Source organism: Orcinus orca, chromosome 5, assembly GCF_937001465.1.
Source record: "Orcinus orca chromosome 5, mOrcOrc1.1, whole genome shotgun sequence".
NCBI lineage: Eukaryota > Metazoa > Chordata > Mammalia > Artiodactyla > Delphinidae > Orcinus > Orcinus orca.
This window is the reverse complement of record NC_064563.1, coordinates 89,410,189-89,433,577: the sequence shown is the minus strand read 5'-3', so window position 1 is coordinate 89,433,577 and position 23,389 is coordinate 89,410,189. Positions and strand designations below refer to the sequence as shown.

At 40.7% G+C, this 23,389-nt stretch overlaps 1 protein-coding gene across 6 annotated transcripts in view; it reads left to right on the top strand.

The window, feature by feature from the left end:
- SIDT1 (SID1 transmembrane family member 1) overlaps positions 1-23,389 on the top strand; it is an 88,370-nt gene that overhangs the window by 42,415 nt on the left and 22,566 nt on the right. For 4 of the 6 annotated variants that reach the window (XR_007477590.1, XR_007477589.1, XM_004272052.3 and 1 more), the window contains exons 7-14: positions 707-794; positions 3,376-3,447; positions 3,866-3,959; positions 12,137-12,180; positions 18,274-18,345; positions 19,686-19,831; positions 20,836-20,909; positions 22,296-22,362. Coding sequence is in view for 4 of the 6 variants with exons in the window: in XM_004272052.3 (XP_004272100.1) it covers positions 707-794; positions 3,376-3,447; positions 3,866-3,959; positions 12,137-12,180; positions 18,274-18,345; positions 19,686-19,831; positions 20,836-20,909; positions 22,296-22,362 (657 nt within the window). In the remaining 2 variants the exon portion in view is untranslated. Of the gene's footprint in view, positions 1-706; positions 795-3,375; positions 3,448-3,865; positions 3,960-12,136; positions 12,181-13,196; positions 17,886-18,273; positions 18,346-18,706; positions 18,753-19,685; positions 19,832-20,835; positions 20,910-22,295; positions 22,363-23,389 lie in introns of those variants that run through there. The other 2 variants (XM_049710317.1, XM_049710316.1) reach the window with 2 other exon arrangements.

The following is a 23,389-nucleotide window of genomic DNA, read 5'->3' as shown; positions in this document are numbered from 1 at the left end:
TCAATATGTTTGGCAATAAGTTATTATTTCTCTTTTGGACCCATGATTCAGTACTGGGCCATTTTCTCAGTGGGTTAAACATAATATCAGAAATTTGGGGATAATAAAAAAAATCAGAGTTGTATAAATATACTGTACCTTAAAGATTATCTTGTCAACCATGCTTCATTCATGGATAAGAAACTGGGACACAGAGAAGCCCACTTAGAGAAAGTCAAAGCCAGGACTGTAACTCAGGTCTCCTGACTTGAGTCTTTGCTTCCCTAACCTAAATTGTTTATTTAACTGCTGACTGTGTGACTTTTAGGAAAGTCATTTATCATTAAATTTTAAAATAATAAAAACTTAATATAGTGAAGCTAAAACTGCCCTAAAAAATAAAGTTTATTCAAGAATTTAATATACAAGTATGAATTATTAAACATAGACTGTTGACATATATTTTATACGGGGTCTACTACAATTCTAAGCACTCAAGTGGGCACCAGACAGATTGAAATCAGAACACTCTATTTACATAATTTCTTGGATATAACAATTATTTTATTATGGATAACCTGGAGTAGATCATGGGAATGTGAGAGTCCGTTCTAAGGAGTTAGGGAGCAGAGGTGAACTTTACTTTTCTTCTCTTTCCTCTTTCTTTTTGCCCCCACCATTATATGGACTTTCTCCCTTCTTCTCCCTATCTTTATGTCTTGTGCAGAAGAAGGATTTTCCAGGTGAGCAGTTCTATGTGGTGTTTGTGATAAAGCCTGAAGATTATGCCTGTGGAGGATCTTTCTTCATCCAGGGTAAGGAACAGTGAGGAGTATTTGTCTACTTAGAAAAACCTAACAGAATGGAATGGAAAGGAAGCCAAAAGCTCATTTTGGCCCCATCCGGCCCTTTCCAACCATCGCTAGTTCCCACTAAGTGAGGGTCATCAGCAGTGGCTTGGCAAGGCAGTCTGAGACATACATGAGAAAAAAATAAAGGGAAGAAAATAATAAATCTCAAGATATTATTGATACTACAAAATGCCATTTAGTGCCTGAATCTTTTCAAAGTCTTGTACTCCCTCAGTTGGCCCAGTTGGCCCAGTTCACTCAGTTGACCCTTTACTCAACAAATATTTACTACTGTGAAGTAATGATCTTATACAGCAGATCGAGGTCCATTTTCAAAGATCATTTTTGTAGCGAGCAGTAATGGATCCACTTATATTTATCGGTAGTCATCATTTCCCCAAGGAAAATTCAGAGTTCTCAATTCCCATTGCCAAAATTGTACCTTTCAAGACAGTAAGTGAGCAAAGTAGGGCAACTTATCCCAATGGCAGGGGTTATGTCAGCTCTTAGGCATAGTACAAGTGGTTATGGGCAACTACCCACTACCTACCACGGGAATGGAATAGGCTGTTGATTGAAAACACAGACCCCCCCCAGCAGCTTATAGGCCATATGTGATCAACACGAAAAGTGTTTACTGTTGAGTGTAACATCGTTCCCTCAGTATTTAGGTGAATTTCTTCTAATATATTCTTTAATCTCTTAATTACATAGCTCTAGAGTTTTGCCAACATCCAATGTTCTCGGTAAACTATAAGTCCTTTGATGGCCATATAAGAAAAAAACAAATTCTCACTGCCTAGAAAAATGCAAACCAACAGTGCAAGAGTGTTCCCCTTTCTCCATACCCTCTCCAGCATTTATTGCTTGTAGATTTTTTGATGATGGCCATTCTGACCAATGTGAGGTGATAGCTCACTGTAGTTTTGATTTGCATTTCTCTAATGATTAATGATGTTGAGCATTCTTTCATGTGTTTGTTGGCAATCTGTATATCTTCTTTGGGGAAATGTCTTTTTAGGTCTTCTGCCCAATTTTGGATTGGGTTGTTTGTTTTTTTGATATTGAGCTGCATGAGCTGCTTGTATATTTTGGAGATTAATCCTTTGTCAGTTGCTTCATTTGCAAATATTTTCTCCCATTCTGAGTGTTGTCTTTTTGTCTTGTTTATGGTTTCCTTTGCTGTGCAAAAACTTTTAAATTTCATTAGGTGGGAATGTAAATTGATACAGCCACTATGCAGAACAGTATGGAGGTTCCTTAAAAAACTAAAAATAGAACTACCATACAACCCAGCAATCCCACTACTGGGCATATACCCTGAGAAAACCATAATTCAAAGAGAGACATGTACCACAATGTTCATTGCAGCACTATTTACAATAGCCAGGACATGGAAGCAACCTAAGTGTCCCTCAACAGATGAATGGATAAAGAAGATGCAGCATACATATACAGTGGAATATTACTCAGCCATAAAAAGGAACAAAATTGAGCTATTTGTAGTGAGGTGGATGGACGTAGAGTCTGCCATACAAAGTAAGTCAGAAAGAGAAAAACAAATACCGTATGCTAACACATATACATGGAATCTTAAAAAAACCAAAACAATGGTTCTGATGAACCTAGGGGCAGGACAGGAATAAAGACACAGACATAGAGAATGGACTTGAGGACATGGGGAGGGGGAAGGGTAAGCTGGGACGAAGTGAGAGAGTAGAATTGACATATATATACTACCAAATGTAAAATAGATAGCTAGTCGGAAGCAGCGCCATAGCACAGGGAGATCAGCTCAGTGCTTTGTGACCACCTAGAGGGGTGGGATAGGGAGAGTAGGAGGGAGGCGCAAGAGGGAGGAGATATGGGGATATATGTATACGTATAGCTGATTCACTTTGTTATACAGCAGAAACTAACACAACATTGTAAAGCGATTATACTCCAATAAAGATGTTTAAAAAAAAAAGAAAAAGAAAAATGCAAACCAAAAATGTAGTAGCTCTCTATTTTTGCAGCTGTTTTCTTCAGATGTCTGTGGCATATTGAGCCATATGATATCAGAAGAAGGGTCAAGGGCTTCCCTGGTGGCGCAGTGGTTGGGAGTCCGCCTGCCGATGCAGGGGACACGGGTTCATGCCCCAGTCCAGGAAGATCCCACATGCCGTGGAGCGGCTGGGCCCATGGGCCATGGCTGCTGAGCCTGCACATCCGGAGCCTGTGCTCCGCAGCGGGAGAGGCCACTACAGTGAGAGGTCCGCGAACCACAAAAAAAAAAAAGAAGAAGGGTCAAGCCTTCTTCATTCAAGAAAGGAGGCTGCATTCTCATTTGACTCACTTAGTGCTACCAAAATGCACCCAAACAAAGGCCAAGTTGAAAGTTTTAACCGAAAAGAGTATTAGACAGTTTGAAGGTTTTCACGTAGTTCTTGCTAAAAGAAAATTCAGCAACCAGAGTTAATTCTGGACAGTTTTTAAACAACTGTTCAGATCAGAGACCAGGAACTTAGTATCTGATCCATTGTGCTTTGTTCTTTTTTACCAGAAAAGGAGAACCAGACCTGGAATCTACAACGTGCAAAGAACCTTAAAGTGACCATTGTTCCTTCCATTAAAGGTCAGTCTTGTTAATGAGATTCAGTGGAGAGATTCCTATGTCAGGAAGGCAGTCATGTCATTCAATGCTAATGTCATCCTTCCAGAGAAACATCATAAGAAAACTAATGTTTACCTTAGAGATAGAAGAGAGAATCAAAGCATTTTGCTAAATCCTTTGCAGAAAGAAAGGGAAGTCAATTATGAAGTTGTATACAGGAAGTCCCTTCCCAGCTTCCCTGATGAAGTCATCACTGTGAAAGGCAGCCATTTATGGACGATGTCTGGGTGACCTCCAATAGCTTTGCTGCTTTGAGTGGAATTATCTTAGAATTTAAGAATGAGTGTGATGCAGATGGGCCCATGAAGCTGTCCTGTCCCAAACATGGTCCTCTCTTCTCTTGAGGACATCCTGACCAAAGCTCTTTCTCTTCCCTCAGGATCTGTTTATGTGAAATCCATTCTTCTCAGTTTCCTCATCTTCTTCTCCTTCTACTTGGGATGCCTGTTTGTTGCATTTGTTCATTATATCAGGTATGTCAAGAGTTTCAAGAAATGTCAACCCCCTTCACCTGTCTCTGCTTAGTGATTAGCACATTAGATTTTAGAGCCATATTAACTGGATTCGAATCTACCTTAGCCACAAACTGTGTGATCTTGGGCAAGTTACTTAAACTTTCTGTGCTTAAGTTTCTCCATCTGTAAAATGAGATAATAATTTACCTCATAGACCAGTATAACTGCAGTGTTTACATCAATGTCCTGCACAGAGTAAGTGCTGATAGTGTTAGCTATTTTCATAGTTAATGAAACTTCAACAGAAAGATAGCTTCGGTAATTTTTAGACCAGAAAATACTTAATGTAGATCCTATGGAATGTAAGAAATGAGTTCTACCTAACATGGAGATTTAGAAACAGCTTTAAACATTCCATCAAAAAGTACAATTAATGCCTAAAATAAATATTGAGGTATAATAAGTAGCAGGAGTAATAAATATGCTTTGACACTACATTACCAGGTGCTTTCTTACTGTTGTAGCATCAATTTTACAGTAAAATGTTCCTCGAGAGAAAAAAAGGAGATAATCATGCTGTAATTTGGAAATTTCCCTTCCCAAGAGTTTGGAGCCCCCAGTGAAAAGAGCACCAGTCTTTCCTTGTATCTCAGAGCAGGCCTGAACCTTGAGAATTCCATAGCTTGTCGTGGTCTCTGTAAAACAACTACAAAGGAATGGCAGGAGGTATAACAAACAAATGTTCTCTCTCCTCTTGAGAATGTAAAGAAAACAAAGCCAGTATAGAGTTTTCAGATTAATGGGCAAGATTAGTCTCATCTGGAGAAAAACCTCAAGGCTACCACAGTGATACAACTATCTCAGTGATACAGGCCTACCTCTGACTCAAAACATAACTCCCTTCTGTGACTTTTATGAAGCTTTGCAATTGAGAAACTGACTTCAAAAACCCACTGACCATATCTGGGACAATTTGAGAACCAAAACAATTAAGGAGAATAGTGAATTATAAACCATTGAGAAAAATAGAAATTCATGAATCCATATCAGTAAGGGAAGAAAGGAAGGGAGAAAAGGAGGGAGGAAGGAAGGAAGGAAAGAAAGACCAAAATTCTTACAGATATACATTTAATAAACTCAACAAAATTACTAAAATAGATACACATTAGGGACAGGACCCATTAGCAAATACTGACCTAGAAGGGAGGACTCTTGCCTACAGCAGAACACCAAACACTGACTGGTAAATAAGAAGAGGGTGCTGGAATTGGAAAATCATCATTTTGCATAGATCAGGTTAAGAATCATCAATGAATACTAAAACTAGCAGGAAAATCTGATGAGGATCAACATATTTGCACGGCCTTAAGTGTATCCCCACAAATCGCTTAGTAGTTGTAAGGGAAAAAGTAGTAACTATACAGTGGGGAAATTAGACTATTGACAGGGTGATAAAAATTAATATGACCAAGGGAAAGTTGGACACTCTGTGTCTCCAGATGTGATGCCCTGAGAAGGAAACAGCATCACTTATGCAGTATTCCAGCCAGAAATGCACATTTTTAATGTAATCCTGAGGAAAAAATTAGACAAACTCAAAATGATGAACATTCTATTAAAATGTATCACGAAAGACAAAAAATAGCTATGGAAATGTTCCAGATTGAGGGAGACTAAATATATGTGACCACTAAGGACAATATTTGATCTCAGACTGGTTCTTTTACTAGAAGAAAAATATGCTATAAAGGACATTATTGGGTCAATTGACAAAACTGTAAAACAGACAGCAGATTAGATAAGATTATCATATCGATGTTAAATGTGCTGAAGTTGACAACTACACTGTGGTTATGGAAGAGAGTATCTTTATTCTTTGGAAATATTTAGGCACAAAAGTTCATGATGTATGCAACTTACTTTCAAGAGGTTCAGAAAAAAATTTTTACGTATACATGTATATGAAAACACACATACGCACCCAGAGACAGAATGAGAAAGCAAAGGGGGTAATACGCTAACAATAAGTGAATCTAGGTAATGATACATGAGTCTTCTATATTCCATTCTTATTCTTACAGCTTCTCTATAAATGTGAAATTATTTTCAAATAAAAAATTAAAAACAAAATCTCCAGTCTACAGGCAAATATTATACCTGGAAAGTATACATACATTAACTGGTTATCAGCTCATTAATTTATCAGATCATAATCACTAACACTGAACAAGCACTTATTCTTTGCCAGGCACTCTGAGTAGACTATCTCATCTAAAGCCCCACAACAAGTAGTAGTATTAGCATTATTTGACAGTTCAGGAAATTGAGGCATTCAGAGGTTAAGCAGTTTGACCAAGAATTCACTGCCTGGGTTTGAACCCAGGCAGCCTGGCTCCAGAGCCTTAGCTCTTAAGCGGCCCAGACAAGATGGGTCTGGAGTGATCAGGGCATGTGAAGGAGGGCAGTCCTAATCAAGGAAACCAGGTCAAAAACCTGGAACCCCAGCATGAATTTGATTGAAAAGGGGTCCGAAAAGCTGCCAGTTTTGACTCAGATGAGTTACAGCATCATGGGAAAAGAAGTTCATCCTTTCTGCCTCTCTTAGGAAGGCTGTCTCTACCGCTGATGTTCTAGATTTTAGAAAATAGGTTTCACCTCTTTAGTTACCTAGCAGATATAACCAGTGTACAAACAGACAGAAATTAATAGCTGGATATCAATCTCTCTAAAGTTGTTATTCAGCCTGCTGAAGCGAGCACAGCTGTTGAAAGTTGTGGCGTAGGCTCTGTTGAAACCTCTGGCTGCCAGATTACTTTGCTACTGCCAACTGCACAAGCACAGATTCTTTCCAAATATAGGCAAACTGAAAATAGAAATCTGGAGACATAAGAACTACTTGGCATCTAAATAGGGGAATAAACTGAGAGAAAATGCTAATAGAACTCTTCCTTCATTGAACTAAGCAGAAATAACAAAGTTTTCTACAAAACCAAGTGAAGCCAGCCAGTCCTGGAGCAGAATGCCAATTGCTTGTTGAGCCCCCTGTTCTTTATTACTAATACATGTGGGGTTCGCAGTACATGCTATGAGATCAGGATGAAAACAATGATTAGAGACATGGCTCCTGTCCTCAGGGAGCTAAGAATTCAAAGTGTTTTTATGCTATTTTTTGTTTTTTATGTTTTCTTGGCTCAACCCTGAACTCCATTCCCCTCCCCACCCCCAGCTCCAATTCATTCAGCAAGTATTTATGGAGCCCCTGCAATGACCCCCCTGGGTCAAGCACTACATACATGTCTCTTTTTTTCTTTAATTATATTATATCTATATCAATTTATTTTTAAAATTTATTTTATTAATTTATTTTTGGCTGCGTTGGGTCTTCGTTGCTGTGCAGGGGCTTTCCCTAGCTGCGGCAGGCAAGGGCTACTCTGTTGCGGTGCGCGTGCTTCTCATGGCGGTGGCTTCTCTTGTTGTGGAGCACAGGTTCTAGGCGCGCAGGCTTCAGTAGTTGTGTCTCACGGGCTCTAGAGCGCAGGCTCAGTAGTTGTGGTGCACGGGCTTAGTTGCTCCACGGCATGTGGGATCTTCCTGGGCCAGGGCTCGACCCCGTGTCCCCTGCATTGGCAGGCAGATTCTTAACCACTGTGCCACCAGGGAAGCCCTGCATACATGTCTCTTATTCCTTCCTCTCAGTTACCCTGCCAGATGTTGAGTTCAAACTACATGATCCTGATTACTCGTTCTTCCCTCGATTCCTGTATTAGTTATCTATTGCCACAATAATGCTGCATAAAAATCAACCATAAGGGCCTCCCTGGTGGCGCAGTGGTTGAGAGTCCGCCTGCCGACGCAGGGGACGTGGGTTCGTGCCCCGGTCCGGGAAGATCCTACATGCCACAGAGCGGCTGGGCCCGTGAGCCATGGCCGCTGAGCCTGCGCGTCCGGAGCCTGTGCTCCGCAACGGGAGAGGCCACAACAGTGAGAGACCCGCGTACCACACACACACAAAAAATCAACCATAAAAACTCCAAAAACTCCAACCATAAAAACTCCAATACATATTTACATTTGCTCACAAATCTATGGGTCAGCTGGATGGTTCTGCTAATCTGGACTAGGCTCAGAGATCTCAGCTGGGTGTGGTCATAGAGTGAAATCAACTGGCAGGTCAGAGAAGAGCTGGCTTTTCTAGACTGGCCTCAGCTGTACTTTGCCTCTCATCCTCCAGCAGCCTAGCCCTACTGTATCTCCAAAAGAGACAGCAGAAGAGTGCAAGGCTTCCTTAAGAGGTAGGTTCAAAAGTGGCATAATATCACTTCCCCCTCTTCCTATTGGCCAAAACAAGTGATAAGGCCAGTCCAGCTGCAAGAGGTAAAGACACAGACTCCACTTTTGATTGAAGGAGCTAGATACAAGATGAGGTATAGCCATTTTTCAATCAATCTAGCATAGGTCTCAATTACTCTTTTTTTGTTTGTTCACTCGATACTGCCTGCCTCACCCTAGCTTTGTAAATCATTTAACTCCTCTAATTAAGAACTTTATCAGCTCCAAAACCTAGGGCAAATGTGGTTAAAGCCTGTTAATACAAACACAGTCCAAACACATCATCTTTTATGAGTTCATATAATTGCTTGCTAGTTAATATCACTAAAATTGTTTTTTTAAAGGGACTTCCCTAGAGCCTCATTTGCCAGCTAGAACAGTCAGACCCAATTGTAACTGCTCTCCTTAATGATATGCCTTGTTCACTCAACAAATATTTAGTTATCATTTCCTGAGTGCCAGGCCCTGTCCCAAAGGTTAGTGATACAGTGGTGAACAAGACAGTCTAGATCCCTGCTCTAATAGAGCTTACATTATACAAAGGAAAAACATATAAGCAAGCAATTAATAAAATAATTTCAGCTAGTGACAGGAGGAGAACAAACACAGTGGTGGGACAGAGAATGATTGGACTGGGGAAGCTACTTTAGATTTGATTTGTTCAGCAGGGAAGACCTCTCAGGACCAAGACCTGAATGGCAAGTAGGAGCCAGCCATGTGAGGATTTGGGGAGAGAGTGGCCCAGGCAGAGAACAAGAGCAAAGGCCCTGAGGCAGGGATGGGTTTGCTGTGTCTAGGAACAAAAGAGGTATGAAGAGAAGTCCTTCCACCAAACATACCAGGATCAGGGGTGTGCAACTTCTAGAACCCCCATTTGGAAATAAACAAGAACACGTACCAAAGCACAGGCACATGTAGTCCCCAACTTTTCTCCCTTCTCCCCCAACTCCAACTTCATGTCCAAAAGGGAGGCTTATCTGGGGGGAAGAGAGCAATTCACATTTTAATTTTTGATAGACATTTACATTTGATACACCCAGTTTTAAAAATAATGACTTTATTAAGACATAACTCATAGACCATAAAATTCACCCCCCTTTAAAAATTCAGTGGTTTTAGTATATTCACAGTTGCACAACCATCACCACTGTCTAATTTTCATCACCTCCAAAAAGAAACCCTGAGTTTATCAAGATTATAGGATACAAGATCAATATACAGAAATCAATTGTATTTCTATACACTGGCAGTGCACGATTCAAACACGAGATTAAGAAAATAATTCTATTTACAATAGCATCAAAAATAATAATAGAGTACTTAAGAAAAAATTTAAGAAATTAAATATGACTTGTACATTGAAAACTACAAAACATCCTTGAAAGAACTTAGAGAACCTAAATATATGAAAAGACATCCTGTGTTCACAGATTGAAAGACTTAATATTATTAAGATGGTATAGTAGACAGAATAATGGCCCCCCCAAAATGCTCATGTTCTAATATTCAGAACCTGTGAATATGTTACTTTACATGGCAAAAGAGATTTTGCAGATGTGATAAAATTATGGAGATTATCCTGGATTATCTGTGTGGGTATAATGTAATCACAAGGGTCCTTATAAGAGGGAGGCAAGAGAGTCAAAGATAGGAGGAGGTGTGATGAGGGAAGCAGAGGTTGGAGTAATACATTTGAAGATGGGGGAAGGGGCCATGACTTAAGGAATGCAGGCCACGTCTAGAAGTTGGAAAAGGCAAAGAAATGGATCCTCCCCTGGATTCTCCAGAAGGAATACAGCCCTGCTGATATCTTGATTTTAGCCACATAAGACTCATTTTAGAATTGACATCCAGAACTGAAGATAATAAATTTGTATTGTTCTAAACCACTAAGACTGTGATATTTGTTACAGCAGCAATATAAACTAAAAGACGTGGTAATACTCCCCTAACTGATTTATAGATTCAACACAATCCCTATGAAAGTCCCAGCTGACTTTCTTCCAAAAATTGATAAACTGATCCTAAAATTCATCTGGAAATGCAAGGGACCCAGAATAGGAAAAAAAATCATGAAAAAAAAAAAAAAAGAACAAAGCTGGAGGTCTTACACTTTCTGATGTCAAAACTAACTACAAAGTGACAATATTTAAAACTCTGACACTGACATAAGGAAAGACATACAGATCAATGGAACAGAATTGAGAGTTCAGAAATAAACACTTACGTTTATGGTCAATTGATTTTTGACAAGGGTAGCAAGACAATTCAATGGAACAAGGATATTCTTTTCAACAAATGGTGCTGGGACACTTGGGTATCCACATGAAAAAGAATGAAGTTGTTGTACCCCTACCTCACAACATATAAAAATAATTAACTCTAAATAGAACATAGATCTAAATAAAAGAGCCAAATCTATAAAACTCTTAGAAGAAAACATAGGTGTAAATCTTTGTGACCTTAGATTAGGTAATAGTTTCTTAGATACGATAGCAAAAGCACAAGTAAAAAAAGAAAAAAATAGGTAAATTGGACTTCATCAAAATTAAAACTTTTGTGTTTTTAAAGGACATTATCAAGGAAGTGAAAATACAATACACAAAACTGGAGAAAATGTTTGTAAATCATATATCCAGTAAGAGTCTAGTATCTAAACTAGGTAAAGAATTCTTACAACACAAAGATAAAAAGAAAAATATCCCCATTTAAAAATAGGCATTTTTTAAATTGAATAGATGTTTCTCCAAAGAAATATGCAAATGGCCAATAAGCATGTGAAAAGATGTTCAACAACATTAGCCATCAGGGAAATGCAAATCAAAAGTACAATGAGATATCACTTCATATCCACTAGGATGGCTATAATAAATTTTTTTTAATGAAAATAACGAGAGTTGGCAAGGATGTAGAGAAATTAGAACCTTGTACATTGCTAATAGGAATGTAAAATATTTAGTTCCTGCTATTGAGCTACAGTAGAAAACAGTTTAGAAAGAAATGTTAAACACAGAGTTACCTCATACTCAGCACTTCCATTCCTAGGTCATACCCAAGAGAATTTAACACATATATCCACACAAAAACTTGTACACAAATATTCATAGCAGTGTTATTCATGATAGCTAAAAAGTGGAAACAATCAAAATGTATATCAAGTGTAAACAAATAAATTAAGCATGGTATATATCCATACGATGGAATATTATTCAGCCATAAAAAGACTGAAGTATTCATTCATGCTACCACATAGATGAACCTTGAAAGCATTATGCTAAGTGAAAGAAGACAAAGAGACCACATGCAATACAATTCCATTTATATGAAATGTCCAGAATAGGCAAATTTATAGAGACAGAGAGTAGATTAGTGATTGCCAAGGGCTGGGAGGATTAGAGAAAGAGCAGTAACTGCTATGGTTTGAGATTTCTTTGTGTGATGATGACAATGTTCTGCAACTAGAAAATAGTGATGATTGCACAACTCTGTGAACATATTAAAATTCATTGAATTGTGCACATTAAAGGGTGAATTTTATGGCATGTGAATTATCTGAAAATAAATGAATATGGAAATAACTTAATGAATTTAATATATGTATGCCTGTATGTGCCTAGGTGTGGAATTGCTGGGTCATATTGTGTCTCTAGGTTTAACTTTTTAAGGAACTGTCAAATGGTTTTTCAAAGTGGCTGCTCCATTTTATAGTCCCACCGGCAATGTATCAGAGTTCCGATTTCTACACATCCAAAGGCCCATTTTTAAGAGATCCTAGCAGACAAATCTGCAACAAAGTCTATAGGGAACAAATGGAAAATGCTGACGTTTTTGCGGTCTTAGGAGCATGTGTATGTGCTTGTTTGCAGGTTTCAGAGAAAGTCCATTGATGGAAGCTTTGGTTCCAGTGACGGTAAGAAAAATCCCTGGTTTCAATTCAAACTGATGTCAAGTATGTGGCAACATTCCATTTGGTACTTTTGTCTCTCTGACTTTTGTGATTTCCCAAACCCTCTATTGATTCCTATCCCCCCACAGACACACACAGAGTGGTCTAATCTGCAGTCTTCCTACAGAAAGCAGAGCCAGTGAGAACCAATTTACACACTTGATAATTACTGAGATATGGAGCTCACACTAAGAGCCTTTGTTCGGAGAGTTCCTCATAGTTGTCCACAGCCCATTTGTCAGCAATTCATCTTTTTAAGGAGTTTAATGTTTTCTAGGACATAAATTGTTCATATCTGTCTTATCACAGAGCTGACTTGTGAACAATGGTAAGAATTTATTGTGTCAAATCTAATACAGAGCTTACTTTTCCCAAATTGAGATAGAGGGTTTTTTTTGTTCAAGGATCTAGAAAACTGAAGTATTTGAGACCAGCAAGTATAAGACAGTATTATAACTTTGGGAAATCCAGAGTAATTGATTATCCAACCATTGTAATATGCCCTTTCTTCCACTCTGAGGATTTGAACAAAGGAATTTAGTTGCTTGATCTTTTTATTAAATCTTTTAAAAAAAATTAAATGTCCTTATTTTTAAAACTTGAGATATAATTGACATATAACATTGTATAAGTTTTGGGTGTACAACACGATTCTGTATTTGTATATATTGCAAAGTGCTCACCACTAGAAATCTAATTAACATCTATCACCACACATAGTTATACTATTTTTTCTTGTGATGAGAACTTTTAAGATCTATTCTTTTAGCAATTTTCAAATACACAATACAGTATTATTAACTCTAGTCACCATGTTGTACATTACATCCCCAGGACTTACTTATATTTTATAACTGGAAGTTTGCACCTTTTGTAAGTGTCCTATTTTTGGAAAAGCCTAAATCAGCATGAGTTACTCAGTGCTCACAAGCTATTTGGCATACAGTGATCATTTGGAAAAGGAATGATGGAATGAGACTTGATTTTTAAGTCACATGCAGCAGATTATTTTTTCTAATTTTTATTGGAGTGTAGTTGTTTTACAATGTTGTGTTAGTTTCTACTGTACAGCAAAGTGAATCAGCTATACATATACATGTATCCCCTCTTTTTTTGGATCTCCTTCCTATTTAGGTCACCGCAGAGGACTGAGTAGAGTTCCCTGTGCTATACAGTAGGTATGCAGCAGATGTTTAGTTCTGTGTTTTCTACAGTTAAGTTAGAAAGACACAAAGCGACTCCCTACCCCACCCAGCAGGAGTATCTCTCCCTCTGCTGGAGGTCTGCTTCTCCTGCCTTCCTTTGACTTTTGTCTTCCTTAATGTCAACGTGTCTATTTTTCCAGGCATCCAGGCAATTGGTTTTAATAACATTCAACAGCCAATGTAAAGGAATATGAAAGAACACCTGCTCTAGTGTCTTTAAAATGCTAAGTACTACTTTCTATTTTATTCATAATATGTTAAAATGAAATGTCTTCTCTCTGGATCTCGGCCTTTTCTCTCTGATGCTCTCCAGGTTTTGCTCTTATTTAGGCCTAGTCGAACTTAGAAAGCCCGATTGGTTGGATCCGATAGGTGCTCTGTGAATGGATTCTCTGTTCTTTTTATTGTATGAGTGAAGTCATTTTATCACTGCAATGACAATTAAAGGAACTTCATATTCAGAAGGGTCTCCTGAACAGTGAAGCCCTGGTAGACAGAGCTGGGACTTGAGCCAAATCACTGTCCAAGATCAAGATGGCTCTGAAAATTAGCTAAGAGCTAGAGGCACCCTTCAGATAACAAGCAGAAATGAATGAGTGAGCAAAAAAATAAATAAAGATGCATCCGTTGGATTCATGCGGCTGCAGGTGACAGCAAAGTTTATCTCAAACATACCTAAACAATAAAGAGTGTCTCCTCTCCCTGGAAGCTGAGCAGAAGGGTGGGCTTCAGGATTCACTGAGTCCAGGGGCTCTGGTCCTTTTTCCTGCCATTCCCTTGACTCTGCTTTGCCCCCAAAGCTGGTAGTGAGATGGGTTCTCACCTGACAATGTCCAGAAGGAAGGACTGTTTCAGAAGCACCTAGCAACTTCTCTCATGTTTCATTGGCCTAGAGAGGATCATACACTTGTTGCTAAACCAGTCACTGCAAAGGAATCTATTTACTTACAGATCAATCAAGTTTGCTTATAGAATTAGGGTGAGGTCATCTTTTTCTAGGACCAGCGTTTCTCAAACTCAACATTATGGACAATACAGCCAGAATCATTCTTTGTTGTTGGGAGCTGCCCTGTACATTATAGGATGTTTAACCGCATCCTTCACCTCAACCTACTAGAATTCAGTAATACACTCCCTCCCTGTGACAACTAAAGTTATGCCCAGACATTGTCAAACGTCCTCTTGGGAGCAAAATGTTCCCCCCACCCCTACCCCCAACCGAGAATCACTGACTTAAAAATATGGGCTTCCAGGCACAGGTGAGGGAGGATACCCAAACAAAATCCCAGCTTAGTTAGGAAGTAGGAAATAGGAATGTTCACCACAAAGGGCTCTGAAATCAGGAGGAAGTAAGGAACCTATGTAATGCTGAGAGGCTACGGGGAAAGATGACACATGACCACTGGTGAGACAAGACCTAGGTTCTTCAAACAAGAGCAGAGAAGATAAGCTCTACCCTAGGGAGGAACCAGTTAGTGACTCTTAATCACATGACACAGAGCACGGAGAAACCAGCCTGTAGCAAGAGACAGAGGCAAGTGAGGGACCTTATCTGAAAGCTAACGTGAAAGATTCAGGGGAGGAACCTTTAGAGAGGAGCAAGGATACAGAAGTGTCTTTGTCTCCCAAGGGCCAGTATCAGTGTGCCCAAGGGGGCTACAAGAAGTTTAATGGAGCTTAGCGCTACAGGAAATGCCCTGGGGGCTAGTGCCTAGAAGAAATGCTAGGAGCAGCGTTTGAGAAAGGGGACCCCACTAGATTTGGCATGCTGTCTGCCGCAATCAACGTGGAGCTGGATATCTGAGGAACTTGGCCTGATGCTTTCACCCTAGGTATGCCTGAGATGGAGGAAATGGAGCCAGGTCCCTACAACTTGCTAAATTGTTGGCAGCTCTGTTTTAGTTATGTAATGATAGGAAGGCTGCATTTGGAAAATCTGTCGGCTCCCCTGCATGTGTCTTTCTTCGATTTGCCTGCAGTTTTTAAAGTTGTGTTTGAAAAATGTTGACATTGGCTCCAACTAAACTAAAAAGCAAAGGAAGTTCTTTCATACTTCATGGGATAAAGAAGGAGATAAGAGGCTGGAGCCCAGGTGAAATGGAAATAGTGTTGGTAAAGAGCAGCTTCAGGCTGTGAAGGGACTTTACTACTGCGGTGTGACTGGATGGACACTGTATTCTCTATTCCTCACTTAGCACTTAGGACAGGGGCCTCTGTGGTAATCTAAAGGGCACTGGGCAAGGCTCTGTGTTCTAAAAACATGTCCTCCAGTGGCTCTATCAGTGGAAAAAACCCACATTTCACATCACTGTTAAAGAGCCTATACAGAAATTCAGTTACCACCTTGAAAGAGAGACAGATGAAACGTGACTCACAGGCCTCTGGGACCACATGAGCTGTCACCATGAACCTGGGTGCAGCCTAAGAGGAGGGTACTTTCTCAAGTGAGGGAGCTTGGTGAACTTGCCAAGTTTGCAGATTTAAGAACCAAATGGCCAATCAGATCCTTCCCTGGATGGAGCGATTACTGAATCAGCCTCCCAGCAAAGAGCAGGGCCCGGGAGGGATAAGACAAGCAGCGTGCTGAGTCCAGAGGGGTCAGGGAGCACAGGCCATCCGCAGGCTCTGTGGCAACAGGTCTCAGACTCTAGTCCTGACTCTCTACTCTGCTTTTTCCCAGCTTTGCCTGCCCGGTTTTTTCTTCTAGAGGAATTTTACTTTTACGTCCTTCTGCAAAGATTAGTGGTTTTCTTCATTTTCTCCTCAACTTTTGAGATACAGCATGACACTCGTTGGGAGAGGTAGCCAACTGGCATAAAAATGAAATATCATGTCAGCTAGTTCACAGCGTTACTGACTCCCTCTTCCGCTTCCAACCTCCTGAGTCTGGAGACGGAAGCGGGCAGGACAATTATAAATGTGACGTCCCTGAAAGAGCCAAGCATGCTCAAAATGAAATGAAGTTTTTCTCCTCACACGGAGCAATTAATATAAAAGGCAAGCATGCAAGCGTATCCTATTCTAAGTTAGTAAAGCAGACAGATGGCAAAGGGCCCGCACGCAGAGAAAAACATACCAGAACAAGTCTCCCCATTAAGATGAGCTCATTCACAACTTTATATGTTTGCTTATTCCCAGCCAGAACATCTTGGTCTGTCCTATAAACTGATATTTTGTGTTTAATTCTGCTTTCTAAATGCCATACAGTTAAATAGAAATATGGCTTGCCTTCTGGGCGCATCCATCATGTTTGAAGTTTGGGAGGTAATGCTTCGGTTTTTGCATTCTAAGAAGGTCTTAGACATTAGAAACGTTAACAGAATACCGTTATCCATTGTTGACCAGTCTCCTATTTAATTGTGCATATAGAAGTGCACAGATTTGTTTTTGTTTTGTTTTTGTGGTACACGGGCCTCTCACTGCTATGGCCTCTCCCGTTGCGGAGCACAGGCTCCGGACGCGCAGGCTCAGTGGCCATGGCTCACGGGCCCAGCTGCTCTGTGACATGTGGGATCTTCCCAGACCAGGGCACGAACCCGTGTCCCCTGCATCGGCAGGCGGACTCTCAACCACTGCGCCACCAGGGAAGCCCAGAAGTGCACAGATTTGAAACAAGAGCACCGCTCATGAAAATCTCGATGCTCTTGTCCATCACAGAACCATTGTTGTTGTGGTTGCCTCGAGGTGAAAAGAACTAGCGACTACATCGAAATCAGGTCCTGCTCGATTGCGAGGCAGAGTGCAGAAATCATCGAAGTCTGAACAAACCTACACAGCTGGCTTTTTCTTTTTAGTGAAGTTGTCGCTTAACAAAACAGTGATTGTTTTTGTTTGTTCACTTGCTTTGACTTTAGTTTTTGCCATTTTTTCTCCTTTGATCACACACACGAAAACCCTTTGCCTCCTACAGACCATTTCAACCCCCCGCTGCAGAGGAACTCAAGCGTTCTCCGACGCACGTGTCTACTTCCCATGCCAGGGGGTTTCCCAGGAACAGAAAATGCCCAAAATCCTGGGGTTTATGATTTTAGTATCATTCTTCGCTTACTATTTGCACATGTAATATTTGGAAAAGTTTGAGGCGCGTCCTCTTAAAGAATGTTTTTCTCTCACTGCCAACAACCATTTGGCAACAGACATGCCTATTCTACCTCTGAACTATCCCCCAAATAACCCATATTCCTGCACATCCTTAGTTCACGTTGTCATTATTTTTTGCTCCAAGGAGTGCAGTAATTTCCATCCTGTCAGGGCTCATCCCGTCTATAGTTAGGGTACCGTTAATGACTGTGACAAATAAACCTCCGAATTATAGCCCCTTAATCACAGAAGTTTATTTCTGGTGTTTATGTTCAGCGGTGGCCTTCCTCACAGTGATTCCAGGACCCATGCTCCTTTGTTCCTGTGATTCTGCAACACTGCCAGGCAGGAATCGGCAACGTTTTTTCTGTAAAGTGCCAAATGGTAAATGTTTTAGGCTCTGCGGGCCACGTAGTCTCTGTTGCAACTGCTCCACTCTGCCATTGTAGCCAAAAGCAGCCACAGACGTACTCAACGAGTGGCTGTGTTTCAGTAGAACGTCGTATGTAAATACTGAAATTTATCATTTTACCTGCCATAAAATACTCTTCGTCTTCTGATTTTTCCCTAACCATTTAAAAACTTTAAAACCATTTTTAGTTTAAGGGCCATACAAAAACGGGTGGCAGGCTAGATTTGGTCTGCAGACCATAAAATTGGCCTGCAGGCTCCTACATTAGAGTGAAAAGAAAATCAAACTATTTAGAGTTATGTTCTTTCACTTTGGCAACTGGACATAAAGTGTTTGCCTCTTTGCTTTTCTTTTTAACAGGCTCTGGAAATACGTCGGTGTCACATCCCATTGCTGCCAGCACCCCTGACGAAAGCAATTATGGGGCAATAGGTATTTCCTACAATGAGTCCATTCATGGAAGTGTTTCCTGATTCTCCAAATAGGATATAAGGAGCCCTCCAGCCACTAATAACTGGGAGAGTGGGCAAGGCCGTCATCGTATAAGATTATCTTTTATTTATAAGATCAATTGGCTCGATGATCTGGAAGGTTCCTTCCAGCTCTAATTTTCTCTGGTTCTATTGATCCGTTTCTTGGGTCTGCTAGCCACACTTGAGCAGAATTTTCTATGGTTGCCATCAACTCCCTCGGGGATTTTCTCGTACCCAGCCTGAGTGTAGGGCGTGAAAGATGCGTCAAGAGTCTGACGTCAGGGAGCCCGACATCAACTGACCCGGTGTTTCATTCTCAGGTTTCAGTGGAGTAAGGGCGATCAGAAGACTGAGGCTGTGCAGCAGGTGAACACGGCTGAAGCCTAACGATCTTCCATTTGGGCTAACTGCATAAACGAACCTGCACACTGCCACCCATTCACGTGGCAACCCCCAGGGCTCGTTCAGTGGCCTGAAGGGTCAGAATTCTGATCCTTGTCTTGTTAGAGTTGGCGTGCATTGACGCTTCCACACACTTCCATGATGCTTGCGGGCCTATGAATGGTGCACCTTAAGCTGTCAGCATAGAGGGGCTGGGAATCCTGTATGCCTGCCCTGTTATTCTGTAACTTTGAGAAGCATGTGGGCTCAGTGCTGGAGACTTATTTCTGGCTCTGCAAGAACAGGGTTTTTTTTTTTTTTTTTTTAACCATCTGAATAGAAGAAATAAAGCAGAAGGTAGGCTCTGCTCATGTGCTCATTAGGCTGTGCAAATTCCCATCTGCTCTGGGAAACATTCACAGGATTCTTCTTCCTGAGAATGTTGTTTCCATTATATAATCATAGATACAGCATGTGGGGGATTTCGGTGTACAAATACTTTATCCACGAGAAATGTATAGCTGCTGGACGTGTTGGTACTAACACGTACATGTGGTAGATGCTATACATAATTACGTGCATGTGTATGTTTATACATTTATGCTCATATTTTAAAATATGAAACATGAAATATAAGCATAATATTATTTTTGCAGCCAAATAGTTAACAGAGCAGATGCCTTTATATTATGTATTCAGCCCTAGAAAGAGATGATTTAAATATAAAAATAGGAGGAGAGGAAAATTAGAGGTCCATTGAGGAGCAATTAGAGAAAGAACACGTGCTGTGGGTAAGGAGTTGGTTTTTACCAACACAGCATTTTCAGGAATGAGTCAGCACTGTGCTTTTTGCAGAGAAAGATGGACTCCATGGGTTCTTCACGGTTTGGGAAGGCAGATGAGTCTCCTCTGTTTCAGATGAGTCAAGCTCCAGTCCTGGCAGGCAAATGTCCTCCTCCGATGGCAGACAGCCATGCCAGTCAGACACGGACAGCTCCGTGGAGGAAAGTGACTTCGACACCATGCCAGACATTGAGAGCGATAAGAACGTCATCCGGACCAAGGTACTTCTGCCAGGTGGTGCTCTTCGAGAGGGCGAAAAGTTCAGGAGCCAAATACAACTTCAGCAACACCTCAATTTCCTTTATATATATTTTTTTTCTTCAGGGGGAGTCAAATTTCTCAGTGAGCTTTTTATTTATTTTGTTTAAACATCTTTATTGGGGTATAATTGCTTTAAATGGTGTGTTAGTTTCTGCTGTATAACAAAGTGAATCAGCTATACATACACATATATCCCATGTCTCCTGCCTCCTGCATCTCCATCCCACCCTCCCTATCCCACCCCTCTAGATGGTCACAAACCACCGAGCTGATCTCCCTGTGCTATGCGGCTGCTTCCCACTAGCTAGCTATTTTACATCTGGTAGTGTATATATGTTCAGGGGGCTTTTTAGATAAAACTTAGCTACATACTAAAAGCAATACTTGGTTGGTTAACACTTCTTTCTGGAGGGAGAAAGTGAGAGCAGTAAAGAAAACAGAGCGCTAAAACGCTCTCAGGGTCCGAAGGGGCTGAGCATGGACAAAAGTTGAGGAAGGGATCCAACCAAATGGGAGAAAAGATTCATTTGAAGGGTGTACTTGGAAAACCCCCCTGGTTGTATACATAAAATCCTTCAGGAGTAAAAGCTCATTTCTTTCTGGCTTGTATATATCACATTGTGTTGTATCCAGTAAGGGACACAAAGGTGAATCGTACCGTTTCAACCTCGTCATTCAAGAGTCACACGATGGGCATCTCTGAAAACTGGGAAAGCAATTCTTGAGATCTAAGAAGCATTCAAGACGCCCAATAGGCTTCCCACATCAGCCAATTTCCCTAAAGCCAAGGGAAATACTAGGCTTTTTAAAGGCATCCTGGGAAAAGCAAAATTAAAAGAAAAGTCTTGTTAAATAATTTTAATCCCTAGTGAGTGATTGAACTGAAATGTGTAAAGCTCTCCTTTATATTTTATGCAAGAAATCCAAGTACAGTTTTGCACTCTCTTTTTATTTGGCATCCCAGATGTTCCTTTACCTGTCAGATCTGTCCAGGAAGGACCGGAGAATTGTCAGCAAAAAATATAAGATTTATTTTTGGTGAGTAAATGACCAGGAGGGCTATGGTTCTCTTTAGTAAAATTAAAGTTTTCCTTGTAAAAGCTGCAATCACTTATGAGATTCATATAAGTGAATCAAATCACAGGTTTCAGTGTTTAATGAGGCACAGGTATAGCTGTTTAAAGGATTCATGCCACATTTGATAGGAAAGACAAAAATGAACTACCAAAGGAAACCAGCCCTAAATTAAATAAATACAAAGTATTAAATAAGAAAGGTAGTGGAATCCCATAGGGAGACACTAAATCCTTTTCTAGGAAAATACAGTAACGATAACATTAATGTCACCACATTCCCTCTTCTCCTCACCAGGACTTGCTCTTGGAAGAGCCAGTGATTAAAGGGATGAGATGCCTAGAGCATCTCATAGTAGCTAGAAACCTCCCTGAGTGAAGATGATACCATCAGCCAATAGTAAATAGACCTGCGATGGTCAGACACAGATGCAGTCTTCCTACAAGCAGAGAGTCTGAGGTGCCTGGCAGGGTCCCCTCCTTCCTCTCAGAAACCCCCAGCTGACACTTCTGATAGCCCTTCCCATTCTTTTTTCTGGAAGGATACCCTTTTACTGGGATACAGATATTAGAGGAAAACAAGGGCCAGTGGGGACCACATGGAATTCCATAGTAGGGCCATCATTTTAGAACTAAGAGATATCTAAAAGAGCCACATCCCTTTGTGAGATCCATCACCCGTTACCTACTTCAGATCACTTTTTTTTTTAATTTTTAAGTCACAACTTATTTTTATTTTTTTAATTTATTTATTTTTGGTTGCGTTGGGTCTTTGTTGCTGTGTGCAGGCTTTCTCTAGTTGCGTCGAGCAGGAGCTACTCTTCACTGTGGTGTGCAGGCTTCTCACTGTGGTGGGCTTCTCTTGTTGCGGAGCACAGGCTCTAGGCTCACGGGCTTCAGTAGTTGTGGCACGCGGGCTCAGCAGTTGTGGATCGCGAGCTCTAGAGCACAAGCTCAGTAGTTGTGGTGCACGGGCTTAGTTGCTCTTCAGCATGTGGGATCTTCCCGGACCAGGGATCAAACGTGTGTCCCTTGCATTGGCAGGCGGATTCTTAACCACTGCACCACCAGGGAAGTCCCTCTCTGATCACGTTTAATCTAACAATATCCTAAATAGATAGGCCCTCATTAATAATTGGTTAAACCAGAAGCAAGTATTATTTACACTGTTTTACAAGTAACTGTATGAGAGGAAGATTGGAGAAACAGGAACCACATAATCAGTTTCTAATCGCATTTGTGAGTTAACTAGGGAGTTATGGGGTGGAAAGATTCTTTTTTTAAAAAAAAAAAGGGCAAAGTTTCCATTGTTATTTTGGAAATAACCGTTTCTGATTCTTTGCCTGCGTAGGAACATCATTACCATTGCTGTGTTTTATGCACTGCCTGTGATCCAGCTGGTTATCACCTACCAGACAGTAAGTGCTGCCCCGAACTCCAAAATCCCACCTTTCATACTGCAGGGAAAGATATTTGCTGCGAATTACAGAGAAAGGTATAACTTGAGCTCCGTCCAAGAATTAATTCCCCGTTTGGGTTCCCACTGGATTTCTCCACTGGTTCGTCTTTGACCTTTAAATCTTGTTCCCAATTGTTTTATCACAGACCTCTTGTATTATTTTGACTACCAATCTGAAATTATTACCTTGCACTCATTTAGTCTTGGTATGTATCAACTATGTCTATTGTTTTACCAGTCTGCACTTTTAATCATCATGGGATGATAAGTAAAGTTGCAGACCAAAACAAAGAAACCTGATGTCTAATTTAGCCTGTGTCCTGTCATTGAGGGTAAATATGTTTTGTAAAAGTAAAAACAGCTTCACAATACTAATGAAATATTAAAAGAAAATATAAAATAAATAAAAAGCAAACAAAACAATAATTAAAATAGCTTGAGAATCCCCACTGCACCTTCACAGAACCCTAGGGTCCAGGTCACTTAAGTGATCCCGTCTGGGATCTATTACACATGAAAAAGCCCAGTTAGAACAGCACCAGGCTAAAGGTGTTTCTAATGCAATGGTTCTCAAGCTTTGCATTAAAATCATCTGGGGGACTTTTAAAAATCCCAGTGTCCAAGCTGTACCCCACACCAGTTAGATCAGAGTGGAATCAGGCATCAGTATTTTTTTTTTTTTAGATGTTGGGGGTAGGAGTTTATTAATTTATTTATTTGTTTTTGCTGTGTTGGGTCTTCGTTTCTGTGCGAGGGCTTTCTCTAGTTGCGGCAAGCGGGGGCCACTCATCATCGCTGTGCGCGGGCCTCTCACTATCGCGGCCTCTCCTGTTGTGGAGCACAGGCTCCAGACACGCAGGCTCATTAGTTGTGGCTCACGGGGCCAGTCGCTCCGCGGCATGTGGGATCCTCCCAGACCAGGGCTCGAACCTGTGTCCCCTGCATTGGCAGGCAGATTCTCAACCACTGCGCCACCAGGGAAGCCC